Source organism: Mustela lutreola, chromosome 7 (genome assembly GCF_030435805.1).
Source record: "Mustela lutreola isolate mMusLut2 chromosome 7, mMusLut2.pri, whole genome shotgun sequence".
Lineage (NCBI taxonomy): Eukaryota > Metazoa > Chordata > Mammalia > Carnivora > Mustelidae > Mustela > Mustela lutreola.
Genome location: NC_081296.1, coordinates 67370717 through 67384821, shown reverse-complemented (window position 1 = coordinate 67384821; position 14105 = coordinate 67370717). Strand labels below are relative to the sequence as shown.

General features: G+C 40.3%; 2 protein-coding genes across 4 annotated transcripts in view; one reads left to right on the top strand and one right to left on the bottom strand.

Annotated features, from left to right (window-relative positions):
- INO80 (INO80 complex ATPase subunit) overlaps nt 1–14105 on the top strand; it is a 139309-nt gene that overhangs the window by 101067 nt on the left and 24137 nt on the right. For all 3 annotated transcript variants that reach the window (XM_059181196.1, XM_059181195.1, XM_059181194.1), the window contains exons 27-28: nt 1721–1848; nt 13809–13903. In XM_059181196.1, the coding sequence (XP_059037179.1) occupies nt 1721–1848; nt 13809–13903 (223 nt within the window). The remainder of the gene's footprint in view (nt 1–1720; nt 1849–13808; nt 13904–14105) is intronic.
- On the bottom strand, nt 9945–11493 carry LOC131836134 (MICOS complex subunit MIC27-like). The gene is made up of 2 exons (XM_059181197.1): nt 11050–11493; nt 9945–10832 (listed from the first exon to the last, which is right to left on the bottom strand). The coding sequence occupies exons 1-2, from the start codon at nt 11429–11431 to the stop codon at nt 10420–10422; spliced, it is 795 nt and encodes a 264-aa protein (XP_059037180.1). The 5' UTR covers nt 11432–11493; the 3' UTR covers nt 9945–10419.

The following is a 14105-nucleotide window of genomic DNA, read 5'->3' as shown; positions in this document are numbered from 1 at the left end:
TCCACTGTCCTGCGCTTTTAATGAAAAAAGAAAGAAACTTACTGTCTAAAGCTGATTGGTAGCCCTGTGGGGAATGCTTAGGAGCTATCAAAATTGAGGGATCCCAGGGAACCCAATTAAAAGAGAAAGGTAATTGTGACAAGAAAATGTTGAAGTTGTTAGGAAAGCATTGCCGCCTGATCAGACTTGGAATTCATACAAGCCTCCTTGTCTGGTGCCAGGGACAGGGCCTAGCATTTGGTTCTGTCCCAGCTGCAGTCATTTGATTGTGTTGGTAAGGAGATCAACAAAAAGAAGAGCATTTCAGTAATCTAAACAGGACCAAACAAAGAGGCTGAACAAAGGTGTGTGTGCCACAGTGTCGGGGAGGGAGTGGTGGAGGGAGAGATGTGGCCTGGCAGCGTTCCGAAGGTGGGAAAAGGCAGGCAGCAGTGCAGAGGAGTAAACATCCAGGGCCTGTGGCTTTGTAGCAAAAACAGAGTGGCTGATGATTTGTTATGGTGCTGTCAGCACATCCGTTCTCATTCGGTTTATACAATGATTACGACTTGGCAAATGGTGGCGAGAACAGAGAAATACCCATTGAGAACTCTTGGATTGCTCTCAACAGTCAGCCTCTGCATTCTGAGGGGGGAAAAAACGGGTTTGAACCCAGAAATTAGGGATAGACTGTACGTTTTTTAACAGTTCCCTTTTTTACTTTTAGTGGTTAGTTGTCTGTGTTGTCTCTCTATCCTTTGTGTCTCCTTTTTTACATCCCATGACCACTTCCACATATACACTTAAATCTCCCGGCCCCTTCGGCCTCGTTTCTTCCCTCTCTTAGTAGCAGCGATTGTTCAGGGCATGTTTATGGACCAGTCTGCAAACAGGAAGCTCTACTTCCTGAAATGTGATGGGAGTTGAATGATACTGAATGGATAAGATGAAAATTTGAGAGCTAAGTGCTCTGTAAAGATCTCTGGCTAAAATGCTTTTTTTTTTTTCTTTTAATGGGCTGAGGAAAGAAAGCACGAGTTAGTGAGTAAAAGCAGCTTCCATTTCACAGAAACCCAAAGTCAGTCCTTCTGAGAAGCTGAACAAACTTTAGTGTCTTTATTAAATTACAGTTTAGGATAATGATATTTACTAGCCAGCCTATTCGAAATCATCCAGGAGAAGGAGTTTGTATTTACACAGAGGGGCAGGAATGGATATGTGTATTTGGATTTCTCGATATTTAAGTGTCTCCAGAGACAGGCAAAATAGCCTTTGTTTCTCTACATTCTCGTGCTTTCAGGAGGTGTAAACCATTTAGCCACAGAACTAGCAGAAACAAATATCTAGAGATAGGATAAAGAAGGAAAAGCAAGTTTCTCTGGTCACCTAGAGCAGATATGACATGGACCTCACTCTTAGATGTCCATGTGTACCTGCTGTCCCCTGAGTAAGGACATGGAGAAGGGAAACTTTCAGTTTTCTTAGCAGCAGATATCTGATTGGGAACTGAGCTTTGGAAGGGAACCTACACCTCCCCCTTTCAGGGTTCTTCTTCTCAGAGCACTACTGGATCATGACTTAACAGTGCTGTGCATTCTTCTCTAGAGTTACTTTCCTGCTCTTGGGATGACAAGCACCCTGGTTGTAGTAATTTTGGCTGCATACAGCTTTGCAGTGAGTGATTTTGCTGCTTCAATTAAATACAGTTTCCCCCTCCTCCCCCCCCTTTTCTTCTCCCCAGGCAAGGAGAGCCTCATCACTGACAGTGGAAAGCTGTATGCCCTTGATGTCCTCCTGACTCGGCTCAAGTCTCAAGGACATAGGGTCCTTATCTACTCCCAGATGACCAGGATGATAGACCTGCTGGAGGTAGGAGAAGGAACCTTGGGGCCTAGGACACCTTGACATTTAACTTGCAGGAATCATATGTCTATGACTAATGTCCGTCCTGCTTAATGGGAACCCAAAACTTGTCTTTGTGATTTTACAGTGTGTAAAGTGAGGAGAAGCAGCTCCTGGCAGATCTGAGAATATGCAAAGGACTTTTACCTCCTTCCCTACACCTGTGAAATAAAACGTCCCCTACTCCTTCCTTTACTAGGGAAGAAATTCCCTAATTTTAAAGGAGAGCAGAGTTAGGAATTACTTAAGAAGTCCTCTGAAATTCTGTATAGAAAACAAGACTTAAGATTAGTTCTCTGTATAGAAAACCAGAGAGCAGCTGTTCAGCCTGACTTAATGTAGTGGTCTCAGCTTGACTCCATATTGTGTTCAGCTGGAGGAACTTTAGAAAATACTAATGTCTTGTCCCATCCTCAGAGATGGTTATTTAATACCTTTGGAATGAGGCCTAGGCATCAGGATACTTAAAAAAGCTCCTGAGGTGATTCTCACAGGCCGGCAAAGTTGAGAACCACTGGGTTATGTTGAAAGATACAACTTGTTTGACTGTGCAGGGCAACTTCTGTTTCTTCAGTTAGCTGTGTTGACGTTCCCTCTGCTTTCTTGTTGTCTGAGTGGAGGTTAATTACTTGATGGAGAGGAAGTCATGGACATGGAAATAGGAGAGTGAAACTGAGGACAAATAACCACAAGCGACCAGAGTTAGCGTTTAGAGCTAGAAAATTGAAAAGCTGGTGGTCGGGGGGCTAAAGCACCTGGATGTAAGTAGTATATAAATATTTGCATGTTTTTCCATGGGCTTTTTATAGCTAAGGCTTCATATTCTAACCCTGCTACTCCAGGGAGTAGCTGGTAGTAAATATGTGGAAATTGGAGCATAATTATCCCTATCTAGGAATAAGGGAGTAGGGATCATATCAGCACAGAAGGAATGAAGGGCTAGCATAGGGAAGAAGTTTTAGGTTTCTGGAAGCCAAGCCTGGCTTACTGAATTTCTCAGTCAGTAGTTTGGTAATGCCTTAGCAGGCTCTTTTTAATAATCTGGCAACTTCTTTTAGCATATTTGAGGTCACCTTTAATCACTAAGTTTGACATTTAATACAGTGTTTAGTCCCTCGAATGCTGTCAACAGGCTGAACTATCTGTTTTGTCCTATGGAATAGGTTACCTATTTCTAAATGATGGAAAAATGCTTATTGCTGGCTGTAAATCACTGTAAGAGAAGTAATTAAGCCTCTGTGTTTGCTGCAGATCTTACCTTGTGTTAAAGGTCCTAATAGCAGTAATCCAAAATAAAAGGACTGCCTGCATCTTTAATGTTCTGTTCAAACCAAATGATGTCAACAGCCCAAAAATATGAGTAACTTTCCTTCAGTGGGGCTTCTCTTACATAAAGTGCACTTGCCTTGTCCTGAGGAGTCAGGGAAGTACAGATCAAGTAGTGATCTTGCACTGCTGTGAATTATAGAAAAAGCAGTATGCTAAAGACTTTGTAAGAGAAATGATCTTTTTTTTCCCCAAGACTATGTCAGTGTACTTTGGAGTCCTAAAGTTGCTTCATATTAAAGGAAAGTTAAAAAGTAAGTGGGGTAAGCTACCAAAAAATAACTGGCTCTGAGAGCTGAAGGGGAGTGTAGATGGTTTAAATTTGATGAATCCTACATTTTATTTCTTCTTTCTATGTATTACACCCTTCTAGGTACTCCTAAATGGTACCAAAATAAGTGATTCAAAAGTATGATAATGAGCTTTGTTCAGGATGAGTGCTGTAAACCCTTCCCACCAGGGGCACTTCCTATTTCTAATCCAGCAGGTTCTTTGGAGAGGTTTGTGGGAATGCGGACAATGTGGGTAGGTTTTACAAACATGGCAGCCTGAGAACCTTTTCTAAATATAGTTGCATCTCTCCATGGGGAATTCGAAATTAGAGAAAACTGAATTTCACAGCTGCTGACATTCCTTAGCTGTATGAATAACATGCATCTAGAATGCTGAAGCCAGAAAACATTGCTACTGTTTACATGTTTTACTGAAAACCTAAAGTGAAACTGTTGTCTAGTTTCTTTTTAACACTATACTATTCTTTTTCCTTCAACATTACATTTCCTAAAAGTTCATTTGTCTTTCTTTTTTTCAGGGGGGAGGCGTTCTGTTTATTTTAATACTGTTTACTCAAATGACCCAGAGTCAAGAGGCTGGACCTCAAAATTTATTTTGTGGGCATGGAGTTAAAATGCCCACAGTGTTTAATATATGTCTAATCATTTATTGAAGTGTAAAGGTATTGTGGATCTTATGGCAGTGCAGGATTAGGTCTATATTTCTTTACCTTTTCAAAGAGTTATTCTGGGGTTTGCTTTGTTTTCAGATTTTACTTACTTATTTGACAGAAAGAGAGACAGCGAGAGAGGGAACACAAGCAGAGGGAGCGAGACAAGGAAAGCAGGCTTCCTGCAGAGCAGGGAGCCTGATACAGGGCTCCATCCCAGGACACTGGGATCACGACCTGAGTCAAAGGGAGACGCTAAACCGACTGAGCCACCCAGGCGCCCCTGGGTTTTTTACTCATTGTCATAATAGAAGCTTTCAATGTAAACATTCATTAGAGTCGTGTTTCAGCTTTAAAACATGACCTGGCATGTGAACCTAAGAATCATGTTATAGAAAGGCCCTTCTGTATAGATGCTTTCCCTTGAATACGTTTGACCTTGCTTTAAAGGTCAAAAAAAAAAAAAAAATACCTTGACTCTTGCCTTGTCTCTTCATTCTCAATGTGTTGGGGGTTTTGTTTGGTTAGTTTTAGATTAAAAAAAAAATTTTTTTTGGTGATGCCTGGGTGGCTCAGTGGGTTAAGCCTCTGCCTTCGGCTCAGGTCATAGTCTCAGGGTTCTGGGATTGTCTTCCTTCACCTTGGCTCTCTGTTTATTTCTAGGACTCAGAAAAACCAAAATATGGTAAAAATCCACAAACTTCTGTATGACCAGTTTTCTATTTGGGGAGAAATACTAGTTCTGGGCACTTAGTATTTGCTCAGTATTTTTTTATGAAGTGATTGATAGCCTCTTTCTCTTGGGCAAAAATCTGACTTTAAGTTTCTTGTGAATATATCAGATCTTATTCCAAATAGAATTCTGTATTCAGAAATGTCTTATTCTTTCCCACGGTATCCAAGTACTGTTTCTAGATAGGGGATAAGAAAGCAGACTGCTAAACTTCCAGGGCCAGGAATTTTTAGTGTGCCACAGGCAGAAGTCAAAGCCATAGATAGGGGAGGATATGCTAGATCCCTAAATGTTATATTACAGATTTATCTTATATTTACTGAGTCATCTGTAGGGTCTTTGCTGGTGGGGGTGCTCTGGAAGCAGACCAGACCTCTCTGCAATTGAGATGATGGTGTCCAGCTGGATGTCAGACAAAGCTTTTCCTACCATCACCATTTTTACCCGAGTTTGGAACTTTTCACCCCCTACCACCATATTCTGACAGTTGCAGAAAGCTTTTAACTCACTACAGATGACTTATATCATCTGGGTTGTCTCATTTGAGGCTCAATCCTGTTGGATCAAGCAGCTAAGACTCTAGTTGAAGGAAGTAAGTGTCAGTATTTTCTCTGAATACTAAAGTACTTGGAAAGGGTCAACCAGCTGGTACTGTATGTGGTGTGATTGTTAAGTACTGAAACCCAGACAAATTTTGTACTATACAGTGTATGAGAATAGTACAGGTCAGAATTAAATCCAGATAATTTATAGCTGATGATGGCATTTGAGACACTCGGTTGTATAACTTACCTGTTCAGCAAGTACCTCACTTGGATAGGATTCATCCAGAATAGACCTTCTGTCATTCATAAGCTGCTTTCTCTTAGAACTCCTAGTTACCTTCAGGAGCTGTGATTCTGAACCTACCGGGAAGCTAGGTTTGCTAAAACTGCCCCCAAAAAAGCAAATTGGGCTCACTGTTAACTAGCATTTTGATTAGACTTTAGGAATGAAGGAAGGAAATGTGTCAGCTTACAACCACATTTATTCTGTTTCATTCGTTTCTATTCAGGCCAAGCATGAGCTCAGCAGATGTGAATATAGGTTATAGGTGAATATAGGTTCGTTTCTTTTCAGGCCAAGCATTGTGCTCGGCAGATGTGAATATAGGTTAAATGTTGTCTTTAATTTGAAGAAATGTATCTAATGGAGGTTATATCACACACACACACACAGCTGTCAAGTGTACTCTGATACTAGAGCCCAAAATGAACCATAAACAGAGCTGAAGATAGCAAGATGAATACCTTTATTTCTAACTGGATCACTTGAGGGAGGGTTCCCATTGATAGTGACTTCTGACCTGAACTTAAATGGAATTTTAATCATCAGGGAGAAAGGCATTCCAGACTAAGGAAGCCAGATGTAAAAAGGCACAGGGATGGGAAGGTACAAGACATTTGGGACAGACTAGCTCAGTGTGACTGAAGCATATGGTATAGGAGAAAAGGGAATAACACATATAGGGTGAAGGCAGATTATGATTGACCTATATATGCCTTGTGATTAGGTCTTGCTCCAAAAGACTCTTTGTATTAGATAAGAGAAGGATGGCTGCCATATTTCACTCATTTGGTGTAATTTGCTTGGGCAACGGAGAGGTTATAATAGAGACTGAGGGGAGCCTTATTCTTTGCTATTGATATACCCCAAAGATGGCAAGTGGCATGTCCAGGAAATAGTTAACACCAGGAGGAGGTTTGTGGATCATAATGAGTCTTTTCCCCAAACTGTTTGGGGAAAGTGAAATTGGGTTGAAGTGAATAGCAGAGGCAACTTTGAAATAGAAAAGAAGACTCAGAACGGAAGGCTCTTGTTAGAGATATACAAACATTTGCCTTTATTTTTTCAAATGCCCAATTACCCTTTTTTCTGTGATGATAATGGATGGAAATTATGGATATGTATTAAGAACCTTATGTGGGGGGCGCCTGGGTGGCTCAGTGGGTTGAGCCTCTGCCTTCAGCTTAGGTCATGATCTTGGGGTCCTGGGATCGAGTCCCGCATCGGGATCTGTGCTCAGCAGGAAGCCTGCTTCCTCCTCTCTTTCTGCCTGCCTCTCTGTCTACTTAGGATCTTTGTCTGTCAAATAAATAAAATCTTTAAAAAAACAAAAAAAAGAACCTTATGTATCTTCTGCCTAACACACCACAACCACCTTTTTTCCCCTAGTGGTGGTGAGCTGCTCTTCCATGTGGAAAGCATTAAAGGGGTTAAGCTGGGGGCTCTAGGCACCAATTAACTTGAGTTCTAGTCCTAGCTCCATTACCCACTACTTACATGACCTTAGAGAACTTACTTAACATCTCTACCGTGGGAGGGCAGATTACAACACCTGTCTTAAAGATGACTATAGTGAGGATTAGATAAGCAAAATACGTACAGAATAGTGTTTGTCACTTAGTAAATGCCCAGTAAATGCTAGCCACCATCACCACCACTACTGCAAGATGAACCTAGTACCTTTTAATTCACCACTGAGTTGTGTGAATGTTTGTTTTTATTTAGTGTACTTTATAGGAGTGAGAGGTACTTGTGGAAAGTATTTTGAGTTATACTGATAACCTCTGCAGCTACTGCTTTACAAGTAACTTTACAAGTTACTTTACAAGTAACTTACAGATAGGATCCACTTCTCAAAGTGTATTTTAAGAGTGGTTTTCAAACTAGTGGTGTGGGGTAGAGGACAAGAAAATTAGGTAGAGATTAAGCGGGGGGGCCCTGGGCTCCCCCTTCTTCATCAACCAGAATAGTAATGCCTTTTTTTGGTAAGATTTTATTTATTTATTTATTTGACGGAAATTACAAGTAGGCAGACAGAGAGGGGGAAGCAGGCTCCCCACCGAGCAGAGAACCTGATGCGGGGCTCGATCCCAGGACCCTGGGATCATGACCTGAGCCAAAGGCAGAGGCTTTAACCCACTGAGCCACCCAGGCACCCCCAGAATAGTAATGCTTTTTATCTATTTTATATTAGAGGGGTTTTTTTCTTTCTTTCTTTCTTTCTTTCTTTCTTTCTTTCTTTCTTTCTTTTTAAGATTTTATTTATTCATTTGAGAGAGAGAGTGCATGCAAGCAGGGGCAGAGAAAGAGGGAGAAGTAGACTCCACTGAACAGGGAGTCCAATGCAGGGCTTGATCCCAGGACTCTCAGATCACGACCTAAGCCAAAGGCAGATGCTTAACTGACTGAGCCACCCAGGATCACTTACAGGGGTTTCATATAAGATTTCCCTTGGAAAAAGAAAAAGTTCCAGTACTTTTGAAATAGTATAATGATGTTGTTCTCCAACAATGTTTCTCAAACTTAAATGTACTTACAAGTAATACATGTTAAAACACAAATTCTGATTCATTAGTTATGGGGTGTATCCCTCAGTTCTGCATTTGTTTTTGGTTTGTTTTTTTGTTTTTTGTTTTTTTTATTAAAGTAGGTTTCCTGCCCAGCATGGAGTCCAGCACAACCTCAACAACCCTTGAGGTCAAGAGTCAGATGCTTAACCGACTAACCTACCCAAGTGCCCCTCAATTCTGCATTTTTAACAAATTGCGGGTGTTGCCAGTGCCGCTTATCTGAAGGCCATGCTGCAGTAGCAAGATTCCGATGGACCCCGTCCTACCTTCTCTTTGTAGTGGTGGTTCTCAGCTGCAGATATAGGGTATCTCTTGCACTCATCTTTGGAGGTTTTTAAAAATAAACCAGTCTGGGCCCTATCCCAGACCTACAGAGTCTGAGTCCCTGGGGTGGGTGCAGGCACATGTATTTTTAATCCCTGTTGAGAATCACTACTCAAATACCAAGAGTACATCTTGTCCATAACCCCTTTGGCTTCTTCAGTAATTTTTAAAAATAGTATCTAGTAGGACTGTATAGCTCTCGAGACTTCCTAAATGTTAAAAGCCATAATTTTTATTTTATTAGTTCAAGCAGTATTAGAATTTACTTTGGTTAGTAGTTATTGATCCCACAAGAATCCACTTGAGAGTACTGATGTTTGTATTTATTTAATTAATGGAGGATACTAAATTATGAGACAGCTGGAAGAGGAAGAAGGTCTCTCTTTGGTTTCTCTTCTCTCTTTGCTGTTTTAAGTGGAGTAAAAAGAATTGCTTTACAAGTCTCCAGGAAATTTAATCATACTGATGTATCATTTTCTAAGTCTTTGCTAAATACCAGAAGGGACTTAGGTGAGAGATATCCTAGATGTCTAGAGAGTACCTTGTGTAAGGAAGGACTGGATAATGGCTCATCTTTCTCTTCCATAAGCCTTCTTTAATGAGGAGTGCTAAGCATGACAAAGTTCCTGCAGACCATAGTAAAGTCATCCAGCAAGTGGTAATCAGCCAATAGTGGTTCTCAGACATGGAAATGAACTACAAGGAGTTGGGGCATGACTGGGAATGTTTAAAATGGATCTTAGAAAATGTTACGATATAGAGGCACCTGTGTGGCTCAGTCATTAAGCCTTCTGCCTTGGGCTCAGGTCATGATCCCAGGATCCTGGGATAGAGCCCTGCATCAGGCTCTGCTCAGCGGGAAGCCTACTTCTCCCACTCTCTCTGCTTGTGTTCCCTCTCTCTCTGTGTCTCTCTCTGTCAAATAAATAAATAAAATCCTTTAAAAAAAAAGAAAAAGTTATGATGTAGAGATTGTTAAGTGGAGAGACGTACATACATATATATATGTATATATGAGATAGATTTTTAAAATAAATTTTTGAGGGGCACCTGGCTGGCTGTCAGAAGAACATGTGACTCTTATTTCAGGATCATGAGTTCAAGCCTCATGTTGGGTGTAGAGATTACTTAAATATAAATAAATAAATATTCACAGTTCGATGACTTAACAATTTATTGTCAGAATTTGTGTTTTGATTTGAACAAAATAGAATTTGACTTTATTCTATCTTTAGATTTTTTTAGATAATAGGGAAGCTGAACTAAGCATAGAAGTGGGCACATATCTTGAAATTAGCATTTGAAAGAAATGAGGCGTTTCTTTCTTTTTTTTTTTTTTTTTCTTGGTCATAAAATAATGGATATTTTATTCCAGCTCTGGGGTATGAAAAAAAAAAGGAGGGGACATATCCTTCTATACACCATTCTAATTTAGCTAACATTAATTTGAAAAAGCTAAAGCAAATATGTGCATGTATCTGTATAAATATTTATATATACACATACATATTTCATAAGTATTTATATATTTACTCTAGTTTTTTATAAACACACCTTAAAAATCATTAAATGCATCCCAGTACTTCTGCCTCTTCATCAATCACTTAATATTGTTTGGATTAAATTCACAGTTTGTGTTTTAATCTCTTATGTGATTGGTCAAACTGTACATTACATTAGAAGATGTGAGAGAAAAGCTTTGTTTAAAAGTTACACCCCCCCAAAAAAAGTTATACTCTGTGCCAGTTACCCTTTACATGATTTTTACATCATTATTTTCAACTTCATACATCTTGTAGTTCTCTACGCATAGTATTTTAGCTTCTAGTGCTGTACATATCTACATCTTCTGGATGGGACTGTCCATGATCCATGAGCTTGGGGTCAGGCATAAACTTTGTAGCACCTGAGGTGGATTCTGATTTTGTCTTTGTTTCAGAGCTGAGTTCTGCTGGCAAGGAAACTGAGTATTTCAGGCTGCCAGTTGTTTTTGCAGGTATTTCTAGTGTAGCAGAATTTCCTAGCTTAGATTTTTCTTTAGGTTTAGGAAGTGATTCTTCTTTGTTGCTTTTTGTCCGCAATGATTTAACTGCTCCATAAATTTGCTGGCTTACAGTATATGCCTTTTCCCCAGTTACCTTTGCAATTATTACTGACTGAACTGGGTAGCAAACAGTTGCTCCTAAAGTGGCCAGCCCCAGTGGATAAGCAATTTTCTTAAACCTAGAACCTTTTCGGGGCGCCTGGGTGGCTCAGTGGGTTAAGCTGCTGCCTTCGGCTCAGGTCATGATCTCAGGGTCCTGGGATCGAGTCCCACATTGGGCTCTTTGCTCAGCAGGGAGCCTGCTTCCTCCTCTCTCTCTCTCTCTGCCTGCCTCTCTGTCTACTTGTGATCTCTCTCTGTCAAATAAATAAATAAAATCTTTAAAAAAAAAAAAACCTAGAACCTTTTCTTGCTGAAACCAAGCCTGCCAATGCTGAAACTGTAATCACTCCAAGTTTGGGGAGAAAATCTTGAGGTGGATTCTTCAGGTAAATATATGCATCTTTTCCAAATTGTACTGTATCCATTATCCCATTTTTCATAAACACATAAACACCCTTGCACCAGCCAATATAATGACCAGTTGTACTGCGGATGGATGCAAAGCCCCTTTGTAAATGACCAGGCTGCTCTTCAACATATTTAGACTGCAGAGGTGGTGCAGTATATATGGGAAGCTGCTCCGGTTTTACTAGCTGCTTTTTGTATTCTTCTTCTTTAGCTGCAAGCACAGTTACAGATGCACATATCAGACCTGCAGGTACGGGTGTCAGCTTTCCCATCATGACCAAGTGTGTTTTATTCCTAGGATTCAGGGGTGGTGCAATATTCCCTAACAGCCGCCATATCTGTGACCTTCTCCGCCAGAGTTCTCATATGGTGGGCCAAATGAAGCGTTTCTTTCCAGATTAAATTAGTATCCTTTCTAAACCACCCAGAATTTTTATTTATTTACTTTAAGATTTTATTCATTCATTTGACACAAAGAGAGATCACAAGTAGGTAGAACAGCAGGCAGAGATAGAAGGGGACCGGAGCCAAAGGCAGAGGGCTTAACTCACTGAGGCACCCAGGCGCCCCATAAACCACCCAGAATTTTAGAGACACATCTAGAATAGCTTTGGTATAGCCAGAATTTTTTTTTTTTAAGATTTTTTTATTTATTTGACAGAGATCACAAGTAGGCGGAGAGGCAGGCAGAGAGAGAAAGGGAAGCAGGCTCCCCACTGAGCAGAGAGCCTGATGCGGGGCTCGATCCCAGGACCCTGAGACCATGACGTGAGCTGAGAGCAGAGGCGTAACCCACTGAGCCACCCAGGCGCCCCATAGCCAAAATTTTTGAATGAATACTGGATTGCTTTTTTTTTTTTTTTTTTTTTAATCTCTGCCTTCATCTTTTAGCTGTTTTTCTGTGGTGTGAAGGTGTAGACATTCCTCTATTCTGCTTTTAGCTGCTTTTTCCATGTCCATTTACTTGTTGTTTTGAAGCTATTTACTGAAATCAGATCTAAACTCATCTAAGCCTTCTGAAATCCCACTGCTCCTCTGGGTGGAAGAGCAAAGGCTTAAAGCAGTAAACGGAAAAAATTCACTTCTGTTGCCTCAGTAACAGGCTCTCTGTAATCAGCATTGCTTTGACTATGGTCTAGGATTAATACCTCTGGTGTCATGCTGACCTTGACATACAAGTGATATCAACAGAAAGATCTATAAGAAGATTCCTTCATCAATGCTCTCACTGTGGTTAGAAATTCTGGTTCAGAAGGCAAGAGTGCTTGTTGCAGAAAGCCCACCTTGTGGTAGAAGTCCAACCAGTGGCTGTCTCTGTGTATAATCTAGTTATTTGGTTGTTCTGGATGGCAGCATCTCCTGATTGGATTAACTGCCAAGCTATAGTGAGCCTTTCAAGACTATCGTCATGCTCTCATTTTTCACCTTTTTCCCTGAATCCTTCCTTATGTAAAATACCCCTACTCTTCTGCCATTAATCCAGTGCCATTATAGGGCTGTCCCACTAAATATGAACTTGAAACTCTTCTTTGAATATGTTCTACTCCTCTTTGATTATCAAAGCCCTTAGAGAGCCACTGGAGAAAGAAAGAAATAGTAAAAATATATACAAACCACAATGATGTGTTCCTCAGTGAGCTTGTCTACTTTGTCACCAGCCTGTCCTCATACATACCCTAGCCAGAGACCTCTGCCAAGCCATTAAAGGAGTTTGGGTACTAACTTGCTCTGAGAGTAGGCTGCCACACGCACTGTACCAGCCATACCCAGCTGTAGCAACCTTGTGTGCTGAGACACCCAACCAGGTATAATAAGAAAATATTGCAACAAATGAACGTCTGACCATAGAGAATTAACACAGACATCTCCCAAATGTAGAAATAACTAGTCTTTTTCAATAAGAAAAAGTTATTTTAGAACTGAAATAATTGTTTCATGGTGTTTCTTATAAATAAGCAGCTATGTTGAATTTTTGATAATGGTTCCTCTACAAATGGACTTTTTGAAGTGTAATCCATATAGTCGGGGGTAAGAAAGAGGAAATCAGTGCTCATTTGGACATCATTTGTAAGAGGAATTGCAGCTTCTAAAGATGGCATTATGTTCTCTCCCTTGCATCTCTTGAAGTTTCTTCTCCATTATTAAAAGTTGTAATTCCTCTTACAGGTGAAGTCTAGAACATGCTCTGCCATGGAAGATTACCTCATCTTCTGTTCACTCTGATGCTTAGGCTTCCCTTAACAATGATGCGTGCTTTGGGGAGCAAAACACTAGAGCAAGTTCCTTATGGAAAGAGAACTAGATATTCCATAGCTGTGAGAAACATCTGGTCACTGACTGAAAGGCCATTTTTGTTACGAAATTTCATTTTATTTTGTTGGTTTATTTTCATGAAACCTACTGAAATCTGCAGGAATACGATTAGTTTCCAAGTTGAAATTGAGGGTGGCTGTAGTCTTCATGATACCTTCAGTTTTCACATACAGGCAGTGAATTCATTTGCAAGTTAAGTTCTCATACTTTTGAGATTACTTTCTTCTTGTTCTGGATATAATGACTTGCCCCAGTAAGGATGAAGTAGAAGGTGGGTAGATGTTGTGGGAATTAGAACACAGCAGTTTACATCTGATTTCTGTTTACTCTGATTGGCAGGAATACATGGTTTACAGGAAGCATACCTACATGAGGCTCGATGGCTCATCCAAGATCTCAGAGAGGCGGGACATGGTTGCTGATTTTCAGAACAGGTAACAATAATAGAAATTATAAAAATTCTCATTTAATTTTCCTTTAGTGCTTAAGATGATGAGTTTAAAAGAGATCTCAGCATCCCTCATACTTTTAAGCAGTCACGATATAGTCATTTTAAGAGGTAGCTAAATCGGCTTTTATTGGTTCAGATCAATGTGTGTGTGGGAGAGAGAGAGAGAGAGAACAAATACTTAATAA